Source organism: Aphelocoma coerulescens, chromosome 9 (assembly GCF_041296385.1).
Source record: "Aphelocoma coerulescens isolate FSJ_1873_10779 chromosome 9, UR_Acoe_1.0, whole genome shotgun sequence".
NCBI lineage: Eukaryota > Metazoa > Chordata > Aves > Passeriformes > Corvidae > Aphelocoma > Aphelocoma coerulescens.
In genome coordinates this window covers 20,282,861-20,308,911 of record NC_091023.1, presented here as the reverse complement: position 1 = coordinate 20,308,911, position 26,051 = coordinate 20,282,861, and the positions used below count along the sequence as shown (strand labels likewise).

The 26,051-nt window shown below is 43.8% G+C and overlaps 1 protein-coding gene across 2 annotated transcripts in view; it reads left to right on the top strand.

Moving 5' to 3' along the window:
• The first annotated feature begins 361 nt into the window (after positions 1–361).
• Positions 362–26,051, top strand: part of LOC138114647 (calcium-activated potassium channel subunit beta-2) — a 142,905-nt gene continuing 117,215 nt past the window's right edge. For both annotated transcript variants that reach the window (XM_069024358.1, XM_069024355.1), the window contains exon 1: positions 362–542. In XM_069024358.1, the coding sequence (XP_068880459.1) occupies positions 505–542 (38 nt within the window). In that variant the 5' untranslated portion in view covers positions 362–504. The remainder of the gene's footprint in view (positions 543–26,051) is intronic.

The window sequence follows — 26,051 nt, the reverse complement described above, 5'->3', positions numbered from 1 at the left end:
TTACTTCAAATATGACTCTGCTTCTGTTGAAGACTTTTGAATTAAAAAAAAAAACAAACCTGAAGTATGGAGAAATGCACCTTGTGATGATTACTGCCTAGCAATGTATTTTTAAAGCAGTCAGCTGAGCTTCTAGTTTATACTTCACTAATTTGCTTACTTGGTAAAAAAACAAAACCCAAAAAAAACCCCTGACAAACCCCACATTCATCATGTAGTTTATCTGAGGTCTCCTCTGTGGCAAAGCATTGCTTGCAAGAAGGAAGAGAAGCTTGCAGTAAAATTGTTTTGTAACAGATGTATCGATGGAAAAAGTTACTAACTGGGAGTGTTCTTCCCTCCCCAGTCTCGCCGTTGCTGTTAGTGCCGGTCTGTAGGGTGTAGCTTTCCTCTTGGGCTTCTGTGTTTGCTTTACGTGTTGCTTTCCTCTTCCTTTTGGTCAGGAGCCTTTTTACAACCCGGCAAAATAACACTGAGCAGCAGCACCGAATCTGCAGGACAAAAATGAGCCTTTGCCTTAAATATCCCAGAGACAAATGGAGGTGAGTAGAAACAAGTCTGGGCTGGGGAATTGCTGTCGGTTTGCTGCTCAGAAGTTATTAACATCTAGTATATTGGATTTGTTTGGGGTTTTCCCCCTATTTGGCTGCAATGTTGAGAGTTTAACTAAAGTCTGGCGTGGAAATATAGTGGAGCTGTAATTGCATCCAGGCCTTGGGTAGGGATTACAGAGTTGGCTGGGACAGAAATCCTTTGAGCAGGGTTTCCTGGGCCCTCGTGGCGGACTCAAACACATTTTCCCTCCTCCTTTTCCCTGGTCTCACAGAGTGTTTCTGTGTTTCTGATTCCCTGTGCACACTACACCTACTGAGAGCATTTACCCTGCTCCCATCATCTCCCTGTACCTCATGTATAATGCAGAGGTTGTATTTGCTCAGCTGTATTGAATCCTGCTATAAAAGCAGGGTGCAGAGGGCAGGTTCTGGATGCACAGTGAATCTCTGTAACTAATAAAATATAGCACCTGCCCTGCTGGAAGTATCAGTGTGAAACCAGACTTGACAGGGTAAGTGATCCCACTTCATAATCCTGTAATGCTGGTACAATTTGGTGGTACTGGCATAAAAGTGGTACTGAGAGCTAATATGGACTTTGAGATAAATTAAAAATGGTGTCTTTAAGGGAAAATTACTCAGTACAGGATTTGATGACGTGCAAGTCTTTTACTCATAGGGTGTAATACCGAGCAGTTGGGTGGATGAAAATGACTTTGTGTTGTACAAACAAGACTCCACATGTGAATCAAGAACAGAGAGTAAAAGACTAAATATTCTTCACACTCCTTCTTCCTGTTTTCTAAGTTATCTTTTAAGAATCTTGACATTTACTGAGATGGAGGGTTTTTTTCTGTACTGTTCAGTGAGTATTTCTAATATCAAACTTTTAGGTTACATTAGCTTTGCATGTGTTTATGGTATGTTTTTGGTCTCCAACTGCATTATCATGGGCTTTGGAGCCAGGTTTCCCGACTCAACTGCCAAAAAAGAAAACATTTGTATTTCCTGTTTGCTGATAGTTCAGTCTAATGTCTATTTAAAAGTTTTCTAGGAAAATACTGATAATAAACCATTGCAACTCAGAGACCACAGGGCTAGTTCATATATGAAGCAGAATGAACATATTCCTAAAATATTTGATATGATGTAGGATCAACAAACAATTCTAATAATGTAGAATCAGCAAACTTTTTAGATTAGTTTCCCCTTCAGTTCACAGAGACCAGACACTGTGCTCGCTCACATCATAAAGTACCAGAAAGCAGAGCTGTTGTTTTGGTGCATGAGGGGAATGTAACTTCTGAGGGGACACTAACTCAGCAAGGTGTTAGAGAGGGACAACCTTGAACTGGGGATATAAAAATTATCTTTCTGTTGGCCATCACCTCTGGCTTCTCCCTGCTCTCTCACGTAGACCCAACGTTCCTTGGAGCAGGGACTTCCCCTGACTGGGTGTTCATACAGAGCTCTGGCTTTATTCATCCCTTTCCATGGCAAAGAGTTCACTGCAGATGATGGAAGGTTTTACGTGCCAGTACCAGAGCTCACAGGATGCCTGTTCTGTTCACTGGTTTCATGCACACACTGAGTTTAGCTGCCTTTTTGTTGGCAAAGCCAAGCCCGTACAGCTGAGTCACTCCACACAAAGCAGCAGCTTTGAACATTTTCTTTTTGAACATTTTTCTTTTCCACAATATAACATTCCTCTTTCACCAAGGCTTCCAGGACACTTCTTGCTGCAGAACTTTGCTACACTGAGACAAAAACACAGGCAGTCACACACTTGGCAACAAGGGAAGAGAGAGAAAGTCCTGTGTCAGGAACAAACCCAGAAGACAGGCCTGGATCATGCTTAAAACCTTGAACGACAGACACAAAGAAAGGAATTAAAAATAACCTGTATAGTTAATTTCACAACCTGATTTTTATATCAGGGAGTATTTCTAATGGCTTTTCACTTTCTCTCTTTGGACAACTTGAAACACTGCCCACAGCCTGTGTAAAATCTGAAGGGAAAGGTTTTGGGCACATGAAAATAATCTATTGCAGTCATCAAAGCCACATCAAGTACTCAAGGTGATGTAGGAGCAGTCTCTCTGATGTAGGAGAGCTCTCTCCTGAGCTCTCTGCTGGAGCACAGACCTTGGATTTCTGCTGTGAGCAGTTCATGCTCACAAGACCCTCTGCTACACAGTCATTCTAGCTGGCTATTATATTAGTTAGCTTAGACTATTTTAATAATTACTCTACTCTGAAAAAAATAACAAAGGCAGAATTGGGATAATTGTAGAATCCAGAGATTAAGAAAAACATCATGTGAGGAAGAGTACACAAAATATCCACCTGTAAAATAAAAATGTGCTGGGGAATGGAGAGTGAAGAGAAAGAAACACCAGAGCAGCCAACTAGAAAACAAAAGGCCAGCATGATACTTGATAGTCACAGGAAGATCAAAAATAAAATGAAAATACTTTGAAACCTCTCAATTGAAACATTTCAGAAGAGCCACCAAGTCTCAATGAAAGCTGTCAGAATGGTATATTGAATTCAGCAGGCAAATTTGAACAGGAGATGTCTTAAAAACAGGGGAGAACTATCCCTATAAGTAATATCTGACATGTCAGAAAGTAAAGTACTTTTGAAAGAAAAACACTGGGAATGGGCAAAAAACTGAATTTGAAAATCTTCCATCCAGTGTGTTACTACCTGCTGCTGGAGATCTGACAGCCATTTAAATTATTTCTCAAGCTCATTTAAGGGGAAAAAAAAAAAAAAAACGGCTTGCTTTCCCATCCCCTCAATTAGAGAAAAATCATCACATCATTTTATGTTGAGAGTTAGTTGATGAATGTGGTGTCATATATCACTGCCTCTGCATCTGACAGGAATCAAAGCAGACAATTTGAAAGGCAAGTGTCTTTGAACTGCTAATTATGCTTAACAAAGAAAGTGTTTCACATGTTGCTTCTTAATGAAATTTCTGCTTTTACTTAAAAGGTTTTTCTCCCATCTTATTTCTGGACAGCAAGAAATTATGTTGAAACTAACAGTAGTCTATTTATTTCTGATTATACTGTCATGTTTTAAAAAGTGGAGAAAATATCCAGTGTTTCTTGCATAATGAAAAGCTTCTGGAGATTTTTTGAGAAATACTGGCAAAGGTAACCCCCTGATAGATATGTTTCTCTTTTGGATATGTGATATTAAAGGTATCTGTGACAGTTCTGAGTGTGAGAAGAGTATTTTAGCTCAATTTCTCTACCCCCATGAATTTCTTCCTCCTCAACTTTCTCTTTGGGGCCTTATTCTCAGAGCAGTGTAAAACACCCAAACCAAAGCTACACCAAACCAAATCTTCTCAAACAAGAGTGATTACCAAACAGGAGGGTAAGTCAGAGGGAGAAAAAGATAACAAGTGTTGGGCCAGCAATTTGGCATTCTAATTCCACCACATTTCAGTGCTTTGCATAAGGTTCAGAAAAGAAAAACACACAAACAAAATAAAGCCAGCAAAACCCAGACAGACAACAAACCCCCAGAGGCAGTGCAACCCCTCAGAGCTTCAAATCTTTTGACTTGCATCCTTCTCTAATCTTAAAGCTCCTGAAGTGATGCCAAAAAGTGAAACTCTACAAGTCCTGGGTTAGGAAGCAAGTGGTGTGTATGTGTCGGCTCTGCTTTGATCTGCCAGAAAAGAGATTGTTTTTTATGGTCAACATCAAGCCATATCTTTCAAATTAGGAATGTTCAGTCTAGGAAAATACTGGAGTATGAGACTATGATGAAAGTCCCACTAATGTAGAGAGTTGCTGGCAAGTCAGGAATTGATGGAAAAACCTGCAGTACCTGATATGAATAAATAAGTTTTATACTTTTACTCCCCATCACTGGAATCATGGATTTTCCTGCTGTTAGCCAAAGCAGTATTATTTTTTAAAATTATAATATTCTCTGATTTATATTCCATGAAGAAGGGAATGCAAGATTTGTGCTAGCTCCTCAGACTGTAAGAGACAATGTTAACCTCAAAAGTGTTGATTTTCATTTTCCTTAAAACTGCTTTTAAAGAGCTTTACATATACAGGCTGAATAAAAATGACAGTCAGGCCTGTTAACTACCTTAGAATTGCTCCTTTCCATTGCCAGTTTGTCCCACATACTCCTGTGAAGTATGCAGCTTTGGAAAAATGCTTAAAACATATAAATAGTACAATTCAGTCAATTGCTCTTCATCAGTAAATAAGAGAGCATTCAGAGGCACTGTCATGCAGCAGAGCCTGGGATTAGCTCTCAATTGCCTCTTCTGTGAAATCTTCCTGCTGTTTCCTCGCATCCATTCACAAACATTCTTCCTCTCCACCCACTTACAGCCTCTACAAGAGTGTTTAGGAGCTCAGCTAATTTGGCTGGGATTAAGATGTGGACATTAGATATTAAAAGCAATTTCTAAAATCCATAATGTGCTGGCAGTATCCTTAAATGCTTCTGTTACCCTGGCACTGACTGGTCTGGGTTCTGAGCCGGTGCCAGTTTGACAGCACTGGTGGGATGCTGGGTTGCAGGAAGCAATTTTGGTGCCGTTCCCAGTAGGTCCTGGGGAGAAGTCACTGGATTTGAAGTGTGGAAGAGGCTCACCATGGAACACACAGCGACCTTCTCCCAGTGACAGTGGCACTGAGACAGGGGTGGTCCCTTTTGTGGGACACTTCTATGCACTCCATAAAAATGTGCTCAAGGATGAAAAGCAAAAGGAAAAGAAGAGGGTGAACCAAACAGAGAGTTAGTCCAGTTTTACCTTATGCCTTGGGAAGGTAAAGAAAGAGAAGAGTGATCTCAGTGAGATCACTAATAGAGCACTGCCTGAGAGCTGCTCAGTATGTGCCAAACCCCATTTGCTACAATTAAGGTCTTAAAGACAACTGCATAAGGACATTAGACCAAAAACCCCATCTAGCTAAAATTCATGTGTACGTTACCAACAACAACCTCACAGGCAAATATTAGCATGTATCTCCCCTTTTCCAGTCCTGAGATTTGCATGTCCCCAAAGGATCAGTGTGAGTCCTGGAAGCATAAGGAAACCACACAGTGGGTGTGTTGTCTGTCAGATGAATATCTTAGAGAGCAGCTGATGGCTGAAGAGTTGTGTTTTTCATGAAGCACATCTTTTACTTTATCCCTAGTGGAGTGATGGGTGATTTGAGAATTTTGGAAATTATTTTGGAAAACAGGTTAGGCAAAACAGAGAGAAGTGGTACAGGGAAAGCTGAACCTGCCATGGGGCAGTAGATGGACCACGTGACCTTTGAGGGGCCTCCCAGTCTTTCTTTTCTATGATTTCTCTAATTTAATGCTTCTGTTTCACTAACTGGACAGATGGCCCTGTATTAGTCACCAAATAAGACAAATGATGGAAGATGGCTTAGGTGGGGCCAGTTGGGACTGTTTTGCTTGCATTCATGAGCAACCATGAGCTGTCACGAGCTCTGGAGGAGCACTAACAGGCTCCATGCATGGTCAGTTGTTGTCTGTGTTTTCAGACAATTGGAAAGCTGAAATCTTGCCCAGCAAAAGAAAGATTGTGCATGCAAACACTGTCCATTTCACAGCTTCTTTAGAAAATATGCAGTTGCCTACACTAGTCTGTGATACTGTTTGTGTGACGCATATTCCTCCATCACATTAGTATTCCTATCACAATATTGACTTTTAAGTGAAGAAATGGACTTCATCTGTATGTTTGGAGGCAGAAGTTCTAAAAATTACTATAAAAAATGTCAGTTTCTGACCTTATCCTGCAGCTGAGCCCTGAGAACTTTGGTCTCTTTTGAGAGGCTGCTATCAGCGTGCTCAAACATGAGCCAGGTGAACGCAATTGACCCTGAACTCCTGACTGTGTCCTGGCCTTGACTGCCCACAGGATAATGAGCTCGCTGGTTTCAGGTGTTGAGGCTGCTTGGAAATGATGCAGCACTGGTCTGTGTGTCACTGGTAGCACTGGGAAAAGGAGCACAGGGACAGGAAGGTCCATCCATTCCACTCTCACCCAGACTGGGTGGAATCAGTTGCAGCAGCAAGTCCTGCTGTCTCCAGTGAGAGTTTCCCTGAATCCTACTGCAGTGCATTTACTGTGTTCAGGAGGTTTGTTAAGAGGTTGAAAGCCCTGGATTTAGAGCTATCACAAAGCAAATAGTCTTGAAAATAAGTTTATTTGAGCAAGAAGAGCCAAGTCATCTCCCCACAATCTCCCCACATCAGTCTTTCTCTGATTTGTAGTCTCAATTGTACACAGGGGAAAATTAAGATTTATCTGAGTCAGAATACACCTGCATTTTAGTTCTTTCACTGTTGAGAAATATGTACAGTTGTTCTCATTATTTCAGAAGGGTTTGTTTGTTGGTAGTTTTTTAACATCACCCCCTTGTGTCTTTTGAATTTTATTTTTTTGAAAGGCTCTTATTTTTGGAGCTTAGGAGTCAATGAATAAAAACCTGGGAATGCAATTCAGTTCAGATCCACATGTTGAGTCATGGGTTCCTCTTCAGTATGTGCAGGAGTCAAATCATGTCCTTGTAAGGGGATTGGCAACAGCTTTGGAAATATCTGTCTTCTTTCCCAGTTTGCAATCATGAGCTGTACTTCCAGCTCACTTTTATATAAAAAGCAAATAAACATTTTATCTGCAGGTATCAGATATTGTCTTGGTAACCGTCCCTGTATCTGTGTGCAACTGTACAGGGTGGGAAAGGAGGCTCTGAAATATGTTATATGGTCTGAGTGTGTCTTACACTGTTCATATTCATGCTACTATTAGGAGACCCTTCTCTCTCTCTCTTTTACTCAACTCAAACAAAGCCAAACACGTGCTTTCCACAGCTCTCTGTCATCCATCACGTACCTGCTCTTTTATCATACCTGTGCAGCATTTTCAAAATCAATGCTTACATTTTGTCAGTTATTAATAAGCAATTTTTCAGTGCTCTAAATCCCTTGATTTGGAGAATGCCCAAGCTAATGAGGTGAACAGAACCAAACCATTTCAGGCACTGTCAGCTCAGTGAGACCTTCAGCTCTGTTTCTGAGGTCCTCCTCACTTTGAAGAGCTCACTTTGCCTCTTGGAGTATACTCCTGACCTTTGCCTCCTTTTACCTATTTGAAGTATATGTTTTTGCTGTGCAGCTGCTTGGGCAGCAGTGCCTCATGGAAACAGCCAGGGACATCTTTGTGCTGTCCTGGGGGTAAGTGTGACCCTCACAGTCTTATCAGCACACCAGACAGACACACACCTGTGTTTCCCCTGCTGTATTAATAAGGTGAACCTTATTACACATTTGTTAAGCCATGAGTACAACAGCAATCTTAGGCAGTACAACCCAGTCTTGACATTGATCCTAACCTAAAGGTAAAGCTGTGCTCAGGCAGAACAGGCTTTCAGGTTTTGATGGCTGCTTGTGTTTCCAGGTCTTGGTAAGGAAAAGGTGTTGAAAACACACTTGAAACAATTTATAATCTACTTCCGTGGCTTCAGATAGGTCAGATAAACATGAGAGAGAATTTGTTGAGGAAAACAAGCTGCCATTCTGAACAGCTGGAGGTTTATCCATCCCCAGAGCAGAGTCCATCAAACCCAGAGATGTGGCAAACTGCCAGACAGCTGCATGTGTGTCATTTTGATGGTCACACAGGAATGCCCTCTGGGCAGGAGGGGATTAATGATAACTCTCTGATGCCCCGAGTGCCTCATTTTTGATCTTCCTATGGCAGTATATTTCTTCCTCCATTTTCACTTTGTTCTCAAAGCTTCACTCTTCATTTAAACCCTCTAAGGAAACTCCTTGCAAGATAGATGTGCATTACCCTTTCAGTAGAAACAGAATCTCTGTCAGAAAAATAAATACTGAAATCTGTTTAATTCATGTAGACATCTCCCTCTCATCTTCTTTAAATATTAGTTTAGAAACCAGCTTTCATTTGTAGAAATTTGCCATAATCCAGATAGCATGGATTATTTCTATAGTGATGCTCTAATGCTAATTTGCAAGAATGGGAGAAAATTTGCCATCCTAAAAAATTGGTTTTGTCCTTGGATGAAAGAGACAGCAAAGACAGTGCCCCTGGCTAAGTGGAGACATGAGATAGATATGAACAATGCTCTATATGTGAAGTCTAGTATTGGAGATGTTAATAATTTTCAGTTTAACTCCTACAAAATTAAAACTAAAGATTTATACTCATCTCCAAGCAGAAACCTACTTGGAAATATCCTGACTTGGTGTTTTGAAAGATGTCAAAGATTACCTCTTCATAATGACCTTGGACGTGTGGATCCAAATAATGATGTCTGGGTATTTATAGGAATGGTTCCTCTCAGAGCTGCCCATCACAGCTAATTTTGCCAAATACACATGAAGTTTATAAAACCAGAAACACTTTTTATTTAATCTGATTCTGTCCATGAAAATTAATGGAATGAGCCCTAAATTTTAGTCCAGCAGTCTAATGTAAGACTTAAGAGCCACCATGTGGGATACAAGATTTGGTGGGTGCTGTTCTTAACTACAATTAAACTCAGCGTGCAAACCCATGTACTGATGATAACACCAACCAACCTAGACACTATTTGTACATCACCCTCCTCCTTTTCTAAAGCAGGGGTTTAGGGCTAAAACTGTGGGTGTAAAAAGATTTAGTTTCATGCTTCAAGCTTGATACAGGTACAGTCACCATGATTCGCATTCCTTACTTGGGGTTCATCCCTATTCAGTCCAGCTGAATAGCTGGTTTCTGTGAAGATGACAGACTATTCCATCTCACACACCTTGCAAGCACATTCCAGACCAGTCAGGAACACACTGCCTTACATTGAAGCTAGAGGTGCTTGGGCAGAGCTGTACCAATCCTTCTTGGCTGCAAGAAGGAAGGTAAAATTAGGAAAAAGACTCCTACAGAACAGTACAAAGTTCAAGAACTGAGTTTGTCTACAGACCATGGTGAGACAAGAGTGCCAGTCAGCCAGCCTGTCCAAAGGCTGCTCAGTGGGGGCACTTGGGTGCAGGACCAGGGGCAGGAGACAGGACAGCTGGATCACTCTGCTCTGCCAAGACTCGATGTGCATCTTGGCTTGTCAGGACCAAACAAGTTCTCCTCTGCCCTTGAACCCCAGAGCCCAGCGAGCAGATCTAGGCCAAAGTGAGAAAGCAGCACCTGCCAGCATATTTGCAAGAACTGTTGTGAGTTCTCCACAAATATTATTTGTGGGGAACAAAAAGAGATTAGCATCTAACCACTGGCTCTCAGTAGAGTCACCTTCAGACCAGTCAGGCACAGTCTTACTTAATCTGCCTGCATTTCCAGAGCACTGATCACTATGTATCTTTGCATCATGGCCATCTATCACACCACCAGTTTCTCATTTAAATACTGCCAGCAGCACTGTGAGCAGTAACACTCCCTCCTTCTCCCTCTGCATCTTATTATTGAAGTTGCTGCTGGCAAAGGAGAGTGGCTGTGTCCACAGTGACATTAGTAGAACTGTCAGCTTAATCAATGCTGATCCTTTCCCCCTCATCCCTGCTTCTCTGCCCCTGTTCTCCTTTTGGAGGCAGCAGAAAATCCATATCAATTCACCACTGTGCACAGCCATCCAGCAATCCTGCTCGTGTCCCATGGAACCTTTGGTACCCTGACTGTCTCCAGCTCCACATGCCATGTCCCACTCAGCCACCCAAGGTCCCCCAAGCAGAGCCTTTGCCAGGGCTCCCAGAGGCCTCCTGGACAGCAGGAGCACCTCTGGGAGCAGTCAGAGCAGGGAACCCATCAGCTCTCTGCAGTTTAGTCATCACAGGGGAAACAGGATTCCTGCAACACTAAAGGCAGAGCAGAGCACGAGAGGCTGGTTGCTTTGACAGAGACCATTCTGCAACCAAATAAACTTGTAGCAAAGTTTTCCAAACCCTTGGGAGCTGGAATGTTTGTAAATACTCCCTAATCAATTCCATTCCAACAAAACATGCATTTCCAATTTGGAAAGGAGCAGGTAAACCTCCACCAGCAGTGCAGCCCTATTCAGCTCACTCATCCCACTCGGCCATTATGGAGAACAGTGTGGTCTGTAAAGGGGAACAGAGCTGCAGACAATACTTCATAACATGAACTGCAGAGGATTCACCATGAGGGGACCATCCAGGCACCCCATTAAGTCAGGCAGAACTGACAGACACCTGTGTGGGCTGAGAGCAGCTGTGTTTGGTCATACAGTTGTAAAGCATGAGTTACAGAGGCAGCTTGTTTGGTATTTTTGGTTTTGTAGGGTTTCAATTTTTTCAAATACAGTTTTCATTAAATGGGGATTTTGTTTTTTTTTTCCTCAGTTCACCAGGCTGACACACAAATGATAGTGTGCCTTGTTTGATACCATGTGTCAGTCAGCTGGAACTGGATTTCACATAACAAAGAATTAATAATGTACTTGGGCAGAGAGCATCATAGCAAGGATAGACATTCTTGGAAAACTAGCATTTCAAAAAGTTTCAGCATCCATAATCCTCCCTCTCTGTCTTATATCTTGCACATTTAGAGTGTGGGTGTTTGCACACCGTTGTCTCTCTCTACCTCTTGTCAGCTCATTGCAGTTCTCAGCCTACTGTCAGTGTCACTCTTCCCTGTTGTCATCTGACATTCCCTACAGTCTGGAAAGGAAGATCCCGAGTGCAGTGATCTGCCCCACTGTCATTCAGCCGCAGGACCTGCAGAGGAATCCCGGGCCAGCAGCTTTGCCTTCTGGTCTCTCCTCCACCCAGCCCATCTGAACCACAGCCAAGGCACAGCTTGTGCCAGGGACAGGAGGGATCATGCTCAGGGGCCCAGCACCCTCAAGAATTCTCTTTCCTGCAATTTTTCCCATCACAGAGTAGATATGGCCTGACACTACAGATGTGTTCCTTATATTCTTAATGGTTATTCCCTATAAACTTTTCCACTGTGTCTCCATTGCTTCTCTGACGTTATCTTCTTTGTGAAGCAATCAAGGAAAATTTAAGTACCATGTAATTACACCAGGTTTCCCTTAGATTTGGGGGTCAGAGAAGAAAAGGTTTGTTTCTTCCGTCCCATGACAGAATGACCCCCTCCAAGCAGCACTGCAGTACTAGCAGGTTACTGCATTTCAGGAGGAGTAATTGCACCTGGCCCATATTCCCACCAGCCCAGCTGTGGAGAGCTGGTTGTTTAACATCTCTAGATTGCACAGTGATATGAACCTAATCAACACCTGTCTCAATTTTCAAATCTGTTTGAAAACCATACCTTGTCTTCCTCGGCAGTACTGCTTTATTTTCCTCTTCCACTGAGCTATTATTTGATTCACTGTCAGTAGCTGGCACTGACTGGAACACAGTTCATAGGATTAACCTGGGGCCACAGCCCAGGGCTCGACAGTCCTACAAGCTTGGACAAAGCACTGTGGCCCTGTTTCCTCATCTCTGACATAAGAGTAATGTTTCTGCTGCCAAGGGAGGCTGGAATAATTATGCGTCAGGAATATTCAGTGCTAAACACTTCTACCAGTCTATTTATCATGCTTATAGAGTAATGGCTTTCAGGAATACGAGATTAGAGAATAGCCCTGTAGCTACAGGGTTGGGCTGGAGTACAGGAGATCTGACTCCTGGCTCTTAGGAAACAGGAGAGACCCTAGGCAAGATTTGGGCTTAAAGTCTCCTCCTTTAGGATGGGAACTACAACCTTTCCCTCTATGGAGGCTAAATAATTCCTATTCGTGAGTTTGCAAAGAGAGCAGTTACTGTCAGTTTTTAAGTGAACTGTCACTTGTACAGTTCCAATATGGATTTAGTTTATAAATGAACAACAAGAAGGAATAACAGCAGTTAGGAGAGGATTTGCAGCACTTGGTCAATGCCTGTTTCTTGTATTTAATGAAACCTTGCACACCAGAATTAATTCAATGAAGGAAATGTCTCTCACAGCCAATGTTGGCCTCAATAGTCATTCATGACATTGAGCAAGACAGCTATTGCTTGTGTCCTTTCCACTGAAAATAAGGAGCACACCATCAGACCAAATACCTACTGAAAAACCAGACAAGGCTGCTTACAGTCTGGAAAACCAGCGGACATGCTTTGTGGATTTCCCTGTTAGCACAATTTCCAGACAAGCCTCTCTACCACAGTTCAAAGAGTTAAAGACATGCCATGCCTGATCTCCCACAGAAGATTTGAAGGAAAAGCCCAGCAGATTTGATTGATGCCAAGTGGTGTGTGCAGACAGAGCCTATCCTGCTGCCTCCCACTGCCCAGCCCACCTGCTGCCCACCAGCTGCTCCAGCTGCCAGTGAAACTCCACTGCAAATGCTCTCGCTCTGCTTCTTTCAGTGTTTCCTGAGGAAACACTCACTTCATCTGCTGCTCTTTAAGCAATTAATGGACTCCATGAAGCATCTGGTGAGCAGGGGCTCTGCAGGGCCCCTAATTTGCAGCAGTTCCCCCCCTGTGGCGCACGTGTGCTCTGGCCTTATGGCCAGTGCCTGACCAACGGGTGCAAACCAAATGCTGTGGAGTTGCACTGACACGTGCCAGCTGGCTACCTGCCCTCATCAATATTCATAGATTTGAGAACATACACACTCATATTCGTTTATTAGCATTGGTGAAGTTACTGCCAGAACTGGCCTCTCTGCAGAGCAGTGCCTGCGCCTGCACAGGACACGCTTTCTTTGCAATTGTGCAACTTGCTCTGTGGAGAATATCTTCCTTTATCCCTCTTCATCTTCCCCATAGACAAATATTTTAGACTTAGATTACAGAAAGCTTTTTCTTTTTTCCCAAAAGGTTAAGAAAAGCTGCAGTAGCAAAGATGCTCATTTGAGAATAACAGCTAGATGCTGGAAAGGAAAACTTTGGGTAATGCAAAATGTGCTTCGGTAACCTAGTTGGACAAGAAGATGGGATTGAGCCACCTCTCTTCTCCCAGAAAGGAAAACCAAGTCACAGAGCTCAACCTTTTTTAGTCTGATAAGTTAATTAGGGAGTAAGAATCAAAATTCTACTGGTTTTATCCCTTTGAAAGTCAGAAACAGAGACAAATCCTTCCCTGCAGTATGCTGCTCTCAAGAGCAAGAAGGAGGACTCTCAATGGTGCTGTTCAAGTAGGAGAGAAAGCAACAGTCTCAGGCATACCTGCACAGTCCTGATCTTTCCAAAGCATTCCATCTGCATAGAGCCTTGTTCATGAGTATTAATAAATTTTTTGCTGACATGCTTTATTTACTATGTTAGTCCTGCATGGTTCTTTACACCATTTCTTACTGGAATATCATGTTTTGATTAAGAAACGAGGAGTTTGCAGACCTGCACAACGTTGCTGCTCATCACATGAGAGTGATGGGAATTTCACCTTCCCCTTCAGTAACCACAGCTCAGTGCTGTGACCACACCACCTGCACGCTGTCTTAGGGCCCTCCATGGCAAAAAGTACCCAGTAACACTGGTGAATGATTCAGCAGTGGCTACAGGAGTGAGAAAAAGAGAGTCCTTGCTTATTTCAGGTTGGTGACCAGCACATTAGGAACCAGCAAGTGAAAATACAATGACCATTATGGCACTGGCCTCCAAAAGGCACTACCTTCCAGTTTGCCAGGAGCAGGGAGGGCTCTGATGAATTCCCTTGCTAGTTTGATGATGGTAGGACACACTGAAAATACTGAGTGTCCTCAATACCTGTGTTGCAAGAAAGTTTTTGTACAAAGTGTAACCACAGCTTGTGTAGCTTGAGGAAAATGGAGAGGATGGAAGGAAAAACAGGGTGAAAGAAAATGACTGGTTGCAAGGAAAGCACAAGAAGTGGGGTGTCCTGTGGCACAGCAGCAACGAGGGGCTTGTCTCATTTGTAAAAATTATTTCCATTCTCCTTTCTCTCTGGATCTGTCTATATTGCCTGTTTGCCCATTTTATGCCAGGACTGTCTTCTAATACACATTTATACATTTGTCAAAGCTTCTGTGCAAAGGGAATATGAACATAAGCTGCACTTCCTAGATGTGCCAGCATAACACCGCAAGTGACACTGGCCACCAGCAGACAAGGAAAGCCAGTAGGATGTGGCACAGAACTGAGGCCCTGCCTCAAAGGATGTTCCTGACCTTAGTGTTGCTCTGTCTGTGCTAGGATTAGTCTTAGTTTAAATAAGATCAATAGAAGGATTGGAAAAGCACACAAAGAGCTGGTCTGCTCTGATGAGTAGGAGTTTACAGATATATTGCCCATCCATCCTATGCAGAGTCCTTCCATCAGCTCCGCTTTTGCCACAGCCCTCACTGCAGGGGTTGTGCAACTCAAGAATGATTCAACCCTCAGGATAAAAGGATGAGCCCACCACTGACCCAAGCAGTGACAGACAAGGCAAGGTCTTTATGGACTCAGCAACTTTACCAGAACATGGGCTGAGTTTCTCTTTTCCCTGTCTCATTTCCCCCAGCAGAGAGGGAGCGCAGCTCTGTTTGGGCAGCAAGTGTCATTCAGCCATCTCACCCCCTCCTTCAGAGGTTTGAGACCTTTTCCCTTGGGCAGAAACTAACTGCAGTCTTACACTGGTCATGTGCCCCTCGTGAAGAGCTGCACTGACATGGCTCTCCTCAGACCTCCTTATCCTCTCCTAATTTCCATGTCTTTGCTCAGACCTTCCCCTCCTAACCCCTGAGTGAAAAAGTGTCTCTCCAAGGCAGGCACCAAAGGCAGGCTGAACTTCTTGGCTATATTAACATGGAAATTAAGGCTAATTGAAGGAAGTGTGGTTACCTCCATATATAGCATTATAATAAAGTGCTGCACTATTTCTAGCATCCCTATTTTCTCCAGAATGCTTAAATACCAAAGCAAGTGCAGATCCATAGCATTGGCAAAAAGCTGCAGAGGATGAGTTTGTTTCTTAGCTTATAGAACAGCTAACGTCAGAGAAGTGACTTAATTTGAACACAAAACTAGTTTTGTGAGGAAAAGAACAAAATATCAGGTATGAAGAACTGTTTAATCTTTCAGAAAAAGCTGGAAGAAACAGCCATCTAGAAGCCAGCTGTACCACAGTGAGTGGCAAGGGGAACTTCCAGTGACTAACCATGTCAGCATGGATGGCAAGGTTCTCCCTTCTTTGACCACCAGATGACACGCCCGACTTCCAGAGAAGTTTTAACCTTTTCATATCAGGATCTCCAGACACACACACAAAGTGTTACTTGAAAGAAGCTCTCCCCTATAGTGGAAAAGACTTTTCAGTGGCAAGGCCGTGATTGCATCCATACAGACATGCCTTCCATGGGGCAGAGCTGTTCACATGACTTTTCTAGGATAACTTGCCCCAGAAATCATCTCTGGTGGGTCTCTTCAGTCTCACAGGGCTAGTGGGTCTGGTATGGAAGGTAGGAATGGTCCTGAGATGCGGGAAGGTTGGGTCCATTCTGCTTTGACCCCAAATCCTCTGGGACACTGGGAAAACTCTGGGACACACTGTCAGAGCCCGGCAGTTTTGTGGGTGCCCCTTGGGACCCGGCAGCTCCTCTCTTCATCCCCCTGTGCCCTCTCTATGCAGACCCCCCTGGGCAGGACTGTCCCTGGAATCCGCCTCTAGGTGCTGCTATACTACCAGCTATGGATTTCCCGGCAGGAAAAACGGGAGAGGGATGGCAGCAACTTCCTCATGTTGCAGGAGGAAACTGCAGCAGTTCTGGATCACCAAAATGTGCCTCTTTTTAAAGCATCATTTTAATTCTTGTGTAAACCAGCACACCGGGCACAGCTATCCCTCCACATCTCCTGCAGGGATTGTGGCAGTGGGGACACCCTGAGCATCACCTTCTGCATCATATTTTGAGTGAGGAACAGCTGTAGCTTAGTTTTTCACACGAAGGAAAAAGAAGAGGTTAAATTGAGCTAGTGGCATTGTCGAGTTAGAAGTTAACCCTGCCAGGTCAAGGGCAAGGACAAAAGTGATTTGTCACAGACAGCAGTAATGCACATGGGGCTGATTCTGGAGGGTGAGGCTTAAGGCTCCAGGCATTAGCAAATTAGCATTTTGCCTAATTAGATATTGATCACTATCACAAAGCATGTCATGACCACTGTAAGCTTACCACAATGTGATGGAAAATTAGAACATGTAGCAGAAAGTACATTCATTCTTTCTCCTCCAGGAAGTTTACTCAGACATTTAGCCAATCTGCAAGTCTTATCCTGCTGTTTACTAAATGAGTGACAAACATTCCCTTGTTTCCCAAGGGACCCCTCAGTTTTGCTCTTTACTGCCATACAATGATTTTTACCTTACATTAAGGTAAGGTGTTGTTCCTCCTTTCCTGATGCCCCAAGGTACACAAATTTAAGGTGTTCCACACCCAGCTGAACCCATGCCAGCTGTGACAACCGAAGGAGAGGATTTTGTCTCCCCACCACTACAGAGATGTTGTGTTAACTGTGTTTTCCTGTGTGTGTGTCCCATGCTATGCAGGACATAACACAAGTTCTTTGTGGCCAGACGAACCCTCAACACCATCCCACAAATATGCTGTGAGCATTGGGACAGTGGATAACAGACCTCCCTGTCCCTGGCTAATGAGAACTATGGAAGTTCACGTTGCATTTCTGATAGCCCACGTACACTTATATAAGTGGTTTATTCCTATATGTGCTGCAGAGAGAAAGAAGCAAGAAGATTGTGCCTCTTATAAGTTTAGCCTGGTTCAGCTGGTCTGCAGGACCTCTCTGAAAGTGCCCACGGGACACTGCATTTCCTTTGAAATATTAATCTCATCTTAGGGCAGGGATGGTGCGTGATCAGGCACAAACCTTGGAGAACAGCTCTCTAATTTTTCCATCTGGGAACTCTTCTCTCAACAAATGCACTTAATGCCTATATGGGATCTCTGGTGATCTTTGCATGCTGAAATGTGAGAGTTGTGTGATGCTGCTCATGGGATGGGAAGGTCAAGTCATGCCATGAGAATTAGTTGGGTGGCAGAGAGCTGTCTTAGGGCACAGTGATGGGAGCAACTGGAAGGTGCTCTTCTGAAGCATAATCCGACACAGGTGACCCTGAGACGCAGGAGGCAATGCTTGAGGGGAGGAGAAGCCTTGTTACCCTTGGGCTGTTTAGCTGTTGCCACTTCAGCATACAGGAAATACTCCCTGGCAGGAACCACACAGACTCAGCTGCAGTGGTGTCCAGGCAATCCAGCAGGAATGTCAAACTGTGGGGAAGAGGTCCTGGGCAGATACCGGCAACAGCTCTGCATGGAGATGAACCCACAAAAGAATGGCCCCTTCGCACTGCTCTGCCATGTCAAACCCTGTCCTAAATGAGAAATGGTGCTTGGGAAACAGCAGGGAGCAGAGGTGCTTCACAGCCTACGGCACAGGCTGTGCCACCTCCCTGACAAAGCTCTGGACAGCTTCCCTGCACCTGCTGGAGAACTGAGATCCCTGTTTCTCCTTTCTCTATAACGAATGGTGGTGTTTGCTCTGAGTCCCTTATGGAGCTGTGATGGAAGCTGAGCGCTGGCTGTGGGTACCCGAGTTCTCTCTTGGCTCCTGAGCTGGGTCAATGTTTGGGAGCTGGCGCTGCTGCGCGCAGCCACTGACGGCTCCCACGACCCGCACACGGCCACCACGGCAGACTGAGCCTTCAGTGCTGAGCAGCTCCCCCACAAAAGTGCATTTTGCAGCACCTTCCCTGCAGCCTCATTCAGAGCCACGCTGTTACCCCGCCTTTGCCAGCCCCCTCATTCCTATGCTGTTTCACATAGCCGATGGCAAACCTCCCGTTTGTGTGAACACACAGCCTCCAGGCAAGACTGTCAGCAAAGTGCAGCTTCCTGGCGCTCAACAGGGAAGGGCACCTGGGGAATCCGGACCTGATGCCAAAGGTCTCAGTGCCTGCGGAGACACCAATGGCCCCCACAATATTCTGCTGCCTCGAGACGGGCATTGATGCCCTGACTGACCCAGCTGCCATCTCTGCCCAGGAATGAAGCTGCTCCTGATGCATAGATAGACAGGCTTTCCAAATATTATGTTGTATAGAATCGATCTTGACTTCTCACCTATCAGCCAAATTCTCAGACTTCACCCTGTGTGCAAATACCACAGCTTCTTTGCCTTGGGAACTGGAACGTTATTTCTAATTTTTATGGTGTTTGTTGATACTGCTGCAGGTGTTTGGGGTTTGAGTGAAGAGGAGAGAAGGCAGTTCATGCTTCTCAATACTGGAGTAGGATGTGTCTGTGGGGATGTTCTGCATCTAAGGCAGTGTTACTGATATCTGGGAGGTTTTTTTCTGGAAAAGAATGGGTACCAAACCCTGTCTTCTTAAGCATTATAGGCATCATCTCTTGCCCTGTCTTGCAGTACCTCCTGTAATTAGCTTTTACATTAGAAATCAGAGTCCATTTTCTGTGTCAGACAATGCCTCAGCAAATTTTGGCTAAAGATTGAGTATTGGTATCTGTGGGAATTGAGCCAGAAGTTATAGCAGAAACACAGGTTCTATTTTTCACTGAATTATATCTTAGCAAATGTCAGCGGGTGTGATAATTACTTGCTGGATGAAATATACTTTTTTAATCATATCATTTGTTCCAAAACACTGTTTCTAGTATTTTCTCCAAGGGTTGTTTATTAATGACACCTCACAAGCTGAGACAGTGGGGCTTTTCTGTCCCAGCCTTTAACAGGAATGAAGTGCTGTGGTTGGGGTTACTAACTCAGACTCACTGCAAGCTTCCCTAAAATACAGATACAATTATCTGCTTTTATTGCAGCAGATGCTCTTACAAGACCTCCTGTAACTCTGTGTTCCTATTGGCCAGTGATTGCCGTGAGCTACACAGTGCAATCAGAGGAAGGGCTGTCGAACAAGCCCAGGCTGTTGAGCAAGCCCAGGCTGTCCTCCTCTAGTGTTGGTGGCATCCCACCACCTCACACTGATGACCTGGTGGGAATCCAGCACGGCAGAACCTGCTCGTAGCTGAGTGCAGCTTCCCCGCAGCTGGAAAACTCTTCCAGTCAGAAGAACAATCACTGCTAAAAATGGATTCAGGTCAGCTTTTTCCATGCTTTCTCTCAGGCAGGACATTCAGTGATTTGTCCTAGGCTGGGAGCACACTTTCTCTGCCCAGGGTGGACAGGCAGTGTCCTTAATCAGGAGTCCCCTCACATCACACGTCACAGCTGTCTTTCTGGCCCCTCTATGCTCTGCATTCCCATCTCAGCTTTACTTTTTATTGAGTTGATCCTTAAAATCCTTCTCAGCATAAAAATCCAACAGTTGCCACCATGACAGGGTGACATCTGTGTCCATCTCAGTCAGAGGCAGCTGAATCCCACTTTAATTTCTTCCTCCCCCACTCTCTTTCTCTCCTCTTTTGCCCTCTCTGCAACTGAGTGTAGCCTCACAGAACACAGAGGTTCTGCTCCGGAGAACTAAGGGAAAAAGATCAAATACACATCAGTCATTTTTACTGTAGGTGAGACATATATTCATATGACAGATTTCTCATTTTCTGAGGACAGAAACACAGGGAGAAACCTTCCCTGGGGACATGTAAGACACTGGGGTATCCCCACAGATATTTCAGGCTCTCAGAGGCTGTTAGGATCTAGCATTAACTGTGCTTGTTGGCCCAGCCTGTGAGCACTGATGTAAAACAGACACTGTGCCACCTCTCAGTCACAGATATTTTCTGTCAGATGCCTGAGATCCAAACATGTGTAATATGGGGGATGATTATGTTTCAGCATGTTTTCTGACAAATTATTTCTTAGAAATAAAGCACTAAACAAATGGGAATTATAATGAAACAAGACAACAATGATAATGCCATTGTATGTATCCGGAGTAATGATGGGCCTAGATCAGATAATGAAGGTGTAAAATGGATAAACATTGGCATCACTAATACCCATAATAAATTCTAGGACATTGAAAAACTGCACGATATCAACAAATAAAGAGTTCATAACACTAACAATAACAACCTTATAGAAAAAACAATATTTAGAATTCTAGTAGTTGAAGGAAAGTGTTCCAAAATGCAGAACCCTCTAAAGGACCATATAAAATGGATATTTGCACATTAAAAATAATCACAGCAACCCTCCTGCTGTTCCTCAGCTTCTTGGCTTATGCTGGTATCTCATAAAGCACCTTTTGCTCTTTGGTTTCATCCTGGCACGTGCAATGGGGGTGACAACTGCTAAAGATAAGAGTGACTTTAATTCCCATGGCTTTGGCATTAGCAAATTCTCTGCAGATACCTCTGCCTGTCAGGCAGGAAACTTTGTTATAACAAAATGTGTTATGCTGCTTAAAAGTCCCTGTGTTTATAATGATGGGTGGAAAGGAAAGGATATTCTGTGCCAGAGTCACAGAGGAGGATGTGGAGCACAGTGGATGGGGACGGCATTCCTTCTGATTTGCCCACTTTCCTCTCTTTCTCCCAAAATATGATGGAAGCAGCAGAGGTGACAGGACAGCAAACTGGGGATGGCAGCCTTGCAGGAAAGGGCTCTGGGAGCTGCACCCACCTCTGCTGCAGCACCACTCAGATCACACTTCCAGCCCACTGGCTCAAAGAGAAAGGGATGGATATATCTTTCTTAACCATCCAATCCTCACCTCAGAGTTCACTGTTTGGCCAAAATTAAACCAACAAATCTGCTGAGGTCCAACAACCCCAAATTTAGCAATATATTGTAATAAGCTGTAACAGCTCTGCAGAGTCCCTCTGGATGTCACCGGGGATAAAGAGCAAAGGAGTGAAACCAGATATCTGTCAGCATTAGCAGACTAATAACAATGTCTCACAGAAGGCAGGGCTGTGACTTATCCCTCTCCTTCAGAGCTTCCTCATCGTTTTGCAGCAAGGGAACTGAGGCATAGCAGTGGTGTTGGTAAAAGAGATTCCTTTAACCATGAGATCATCCTCCAGGAACAGCTGCCCCTGCAAGAGGGCAGCCCAGCTTAATGCCCTGAAACCAGACCCAGCTACAGGGAGGTTTCATCAGCCCCCTCCTCCTGAAAGAGCAGTCAAATACACCCTGCTGTCACGTTGGGCTTAGCTTCGCAGCAGATGTGGTATGTTTGCAAGTGATAGCCATCCCTGTCATATATTGAAATTAATTTCTCAGACAAAAATCTGCTTTATTGGGAATGAAAATGAGCAGCAGACCCATCAACACAAGCACAAGTGTGTGGCCAGCAGGACAGCAACAACATTTGTGATAAAGCAGCCTTTCCCACTGTTCCCTCCCTCCACATATGACAGTTTAGTTATGGTGCCATTTTTCCAAGACAACGAAGTGCACATATTTTTCTCTTTTGAGTTGACTGCTGCGGAGTGGCTACACTTTAGAAAATTAGTTTTTATCATTTTAGTAATCTAATTTTCATAAACCTTTTAACGCAAAAACAAAAACTACTTAACGCACAGCAAGATAATTAATATTGAAAATAGACTCTGCAGGAGAGCTGTAGTACCTGCTGCCTTGCATTAGGCTCCCAGAATAATGAATTAGCCAGGAACTTTAAGTAAGTTTGTAGGAACAATATGAACAGTACCAACACAAACACCACTTTCACTCACATCAAGAGGCTACTTAATATGTTGATTGCCTGACTTTGAGAATAACTTCGCTGGTGTCCCTGCTGGAAACATAGTGGCTCTTAAAAAACAAGATCATTCATATTCAGAATTCTGACGTTAGAGGTGACAGCAAAATATGTAATGGTTTACATGGCCTGAAGAAGAGAATTTGCCTTTTCCCTTACCCCACCAAGCCATAATGGAGTGAGGGAAGGGTTTGCAGCTGGAACATGGAATGGGGCAGACTAGCTTAGCTCTGCTCCCCCCCCAGGACAATAACTGTCCAGTTTGGACCAGGGGCCCAGGATGAGGCTCTCTGCTGCCCTAAGGGAGTGGGAAAGGTGGATATGCCCTTTCCTGGCAAACAGTAAGTTCATTTGGGTTTGAGTTTTGGTTTTTGTTTTTCATAGACTGTGGGGAGAGATGGCAACTAATCCTTTCTGCTGAACACATCTACCCCTAAGCAATGTCACATAATTCATTAATGCTGAGAACCAGGCACTGCCAGCGGAGACTGAAAGGGCCCTTATATGCCAAAAATAATGTGTGCACTTATAGAGCACTTAACACCTTCAAAGTACTATACAAATATTAACTAATTATTTAAGGAACTAATTACTGACAGCAAGAGCTTTACTGCTTTTTCTGAGCATCATGTGTATGCCAGGGATCCTTTGAAGGACTTGAAGGATTTGCTGGGACTTCTGCTTGCTCTGGGGGGTTAATGGCTGATGTTTTGGGGTGGGAGCCCAGCTTTAGCTTGTCTGGCTCATGGGAGGATGCTCACCTTAGGAGGACCCAGTGACAGTGGTCCCTGTCCTGACCCAGGCCCTACACCCATAATTCACAAGGGAATATTTCCAGAAATGACCCCTCCAATCTCTCTGGCAGCCAGAATGCACAATCTGCATGACTAATAAGTGTGCACGAGAAGTTTGTTATCTGCCACAGTTACAGTCACTCCACAAGGGACTGATCAAAGACGTGAGGTTAAAATCCTGTGCTGAAATAGGAAACGGTGGGAGGGGAATCAAACAAGAATACAGATTCCTTTAAAGCTCATCAGGGAATGATAAGGATAGAAAAAAAATCAGAGTGAAATAACGCTGTCAAAGGTTTTAAAGGGAATATGAAAGATTCTTATTATATGAGTATCGGGGGAAGACAAGCACAAATCCTAGACAGACAATGTGTCCATTAATTAGTAAACTAACTTGGTATGAAAATAATGATGACTAGAATCTGTTTTTAATGAGACAGATAAAAGAAATGTGAACAATTCAGGAACGAGGAAAAGCCAATAAAATATCTTTTCTTAGTAGCACATGAGAAAATACTTCAAGGAAAATGAGCTGATATGTAAATCAGCTGATACAGATGAGCCTATATTATTGGGGGAAGTGGTGAAAATGCCATGCTGTGTGTGATTATTCCTCCTAATTAGTGACCAGAAGAATTGACTAAAGAGAAGTCTATACAGACACTTAAAGTGAGAAATAAATTATCCCAAACCCTATTTTCTGAATATCTTATACCTTGTACCCTTTCTAAACTAATCATCATTGCTCTGGAAGGTGGTGAAGGTGAGGAATACAAAGGGAAGTGGCGCAATTAGGCCCATCAAAAGTTCCTTGCATGGCCCCTGGGTGGTGGCTGCAGTTCCTCGTGGCAATGGCCACTGCTGCCAGCAGCTCATTGCTAATTCTGTGATGAGACTCCAGGCAGGAGATCCCCATCCTGGCCAGGCACCATGCCCTGGGAGTGCCAGCTGGCAGGGACCAGGATGGGGAGCAGGATAGGGAGCAGGATGCTCTGCAGGTGGTGCTGAGGCAGAAATGCTTTCTGGGGTCTCTTGGGTGACCTCACCACAACAAAAGAGCTGTTGCTTTCAGCAGCTGGAGGGACCACAACCCCTGGCTGCAGCCCTCCAGGAGGGAAATTGCACCCCAGGTTGCTGTACAGCATCCTAACATTTTGGGACAGAAATCACAAGTCAGTATTTTCACCTGGGCTTGCATTGCTACGTTAAAGAGAGAACTGCCAATTAGCTGAGCCCACGATGTAGAATTAGCTTAGCAGTGCCCCCCAAACACCCATTTTTAGAGGTGTTGACACATGTAGCTACCTCAGAAACAGCTCTGGCCATGGGTGTTTGGTATCTGAGAGCTGGGCCCAGCAGAACAGAGCCTCCAGCAGAGCCAGTCTAGCAAGAATAAATCTCACCAGACAAACTTGATTGGTTTTGTGATAGAAACAGAAAATTAATGGATGAAGGGAATGCTGGAGCTTTAATATATTTGCATCTGAGCAGTGCATTTGATACTGTGCCTCATGAAATCTTTCTAGAAAAATTAATTTAAATCAGCTTGGAGATGAACACTGTCTTCTTAATTGAAAACAGGCTGGAATTCTATAAAGAGAGGTTGACAGAGAGTGGCAAAGCATGGAGTTGGAGATGAGGAGACTGTAGAAGAACCACAAAGCTTACTCTTAATTTATATCTAATATCCTCACTGTTCATCTAGAAATGGTGAAGGAAACAACATTTTAATAAGATATGCAGATGAGATGAAACTAGGAGGAATTAAATCCTCCACAAAAGATGCAAACAGATCCAGAGGGAGAACAGCAGCTGGGTCAGGATGGTATAAAATGACCCCAGGGTTAGTTACAGAGAAGGAGACTGTGACCAGTTTTCCCATTTACTGGAACAAACAGGTCATTAGTTTTCATTGGTAGGAGGAAAGGAGGTTTGGGTTCATAATTTTGCATGTCTGCTTCTGCGGATGTAAATCTTGTGAGCCTGAAGGCTTGTGAAAATCCTCTTCTACCCCAGCACGTTGTACAATTTAGATAGTTTCTAAGTTAGTGACATAAGGCAGAGTTTGACTTCCACATGGGTGACATGTCCAGACTGCAGTCTTCAGGACAGATGTGCACGCTCAATAATACTTGCTAAAGAAAAGAAAAAATTGAAATTTTAGTATTTACCTGCTAAACATCTGAAACAGATAAGTAGGTGAGTTCCATCTACTCTCTTCAAACTTGTGGGCACAAGTTAGAACCAAGCTAGAAATGAGCTATGGCAGCAAAGGGGCAGTGCAGTTTGGGGCAGGACAGGTTGAGATCACCTTTGTGCTCTTCTGCTGTTTCTACATCTGGAACATTGTGTTCGGTTCTGGGAAACTCATTAGCAAGGAGATATTGAAAAATTGCTGTGAGTTCAGAGAAGAGTAACAAAAATTATCAAGGGGATAGAGAGATTCATTTATAAAGGAAGATTAAAGGAACTAAATCAGTATGAGAAGAGCTGAATTTGTAATACACTTACTCAGAGAAAAATGGCTACAGAGAGATGTTACAATCTAGTGCTGAAAGGTACAAACACCAAAGACAGGGAAGAATTAAGTGATGGGATGTAAAAGGAAGTATGAGAATTGGAAATGAGAAAGGGGAAGAGATTAAATATCCAGAAAGAACTCCTGACAAGAGAACTCTCATATTGCAGCACTTGAAGTTAAAGTGAAGAAAAAGCCAGAAGATGTGCAATGGAGGGTGATCACCCAGTCCCCTAGAGAGCCAGGAGATCACCATGCTGCCCCCTGCTCTCCCTGGGACTGGCACACATCCCTCTGGGGGTGATATGAGAGCGAGGAATGTATGAATATGTATGAGACTATTGTTCACTGTGAGCTGTGGTGACAGGATCATTTCCTTCATATAATTTCAAATTTCCTCTAGTGAGCATTTGTTCAGAATGGAGAACTTGGGTTCTGGTCTCTGGGCAATTTTTCCCTTGATTATCTGAGAGATTTAATATTTGGTGGTACTGTGGGACCAGGCACACACA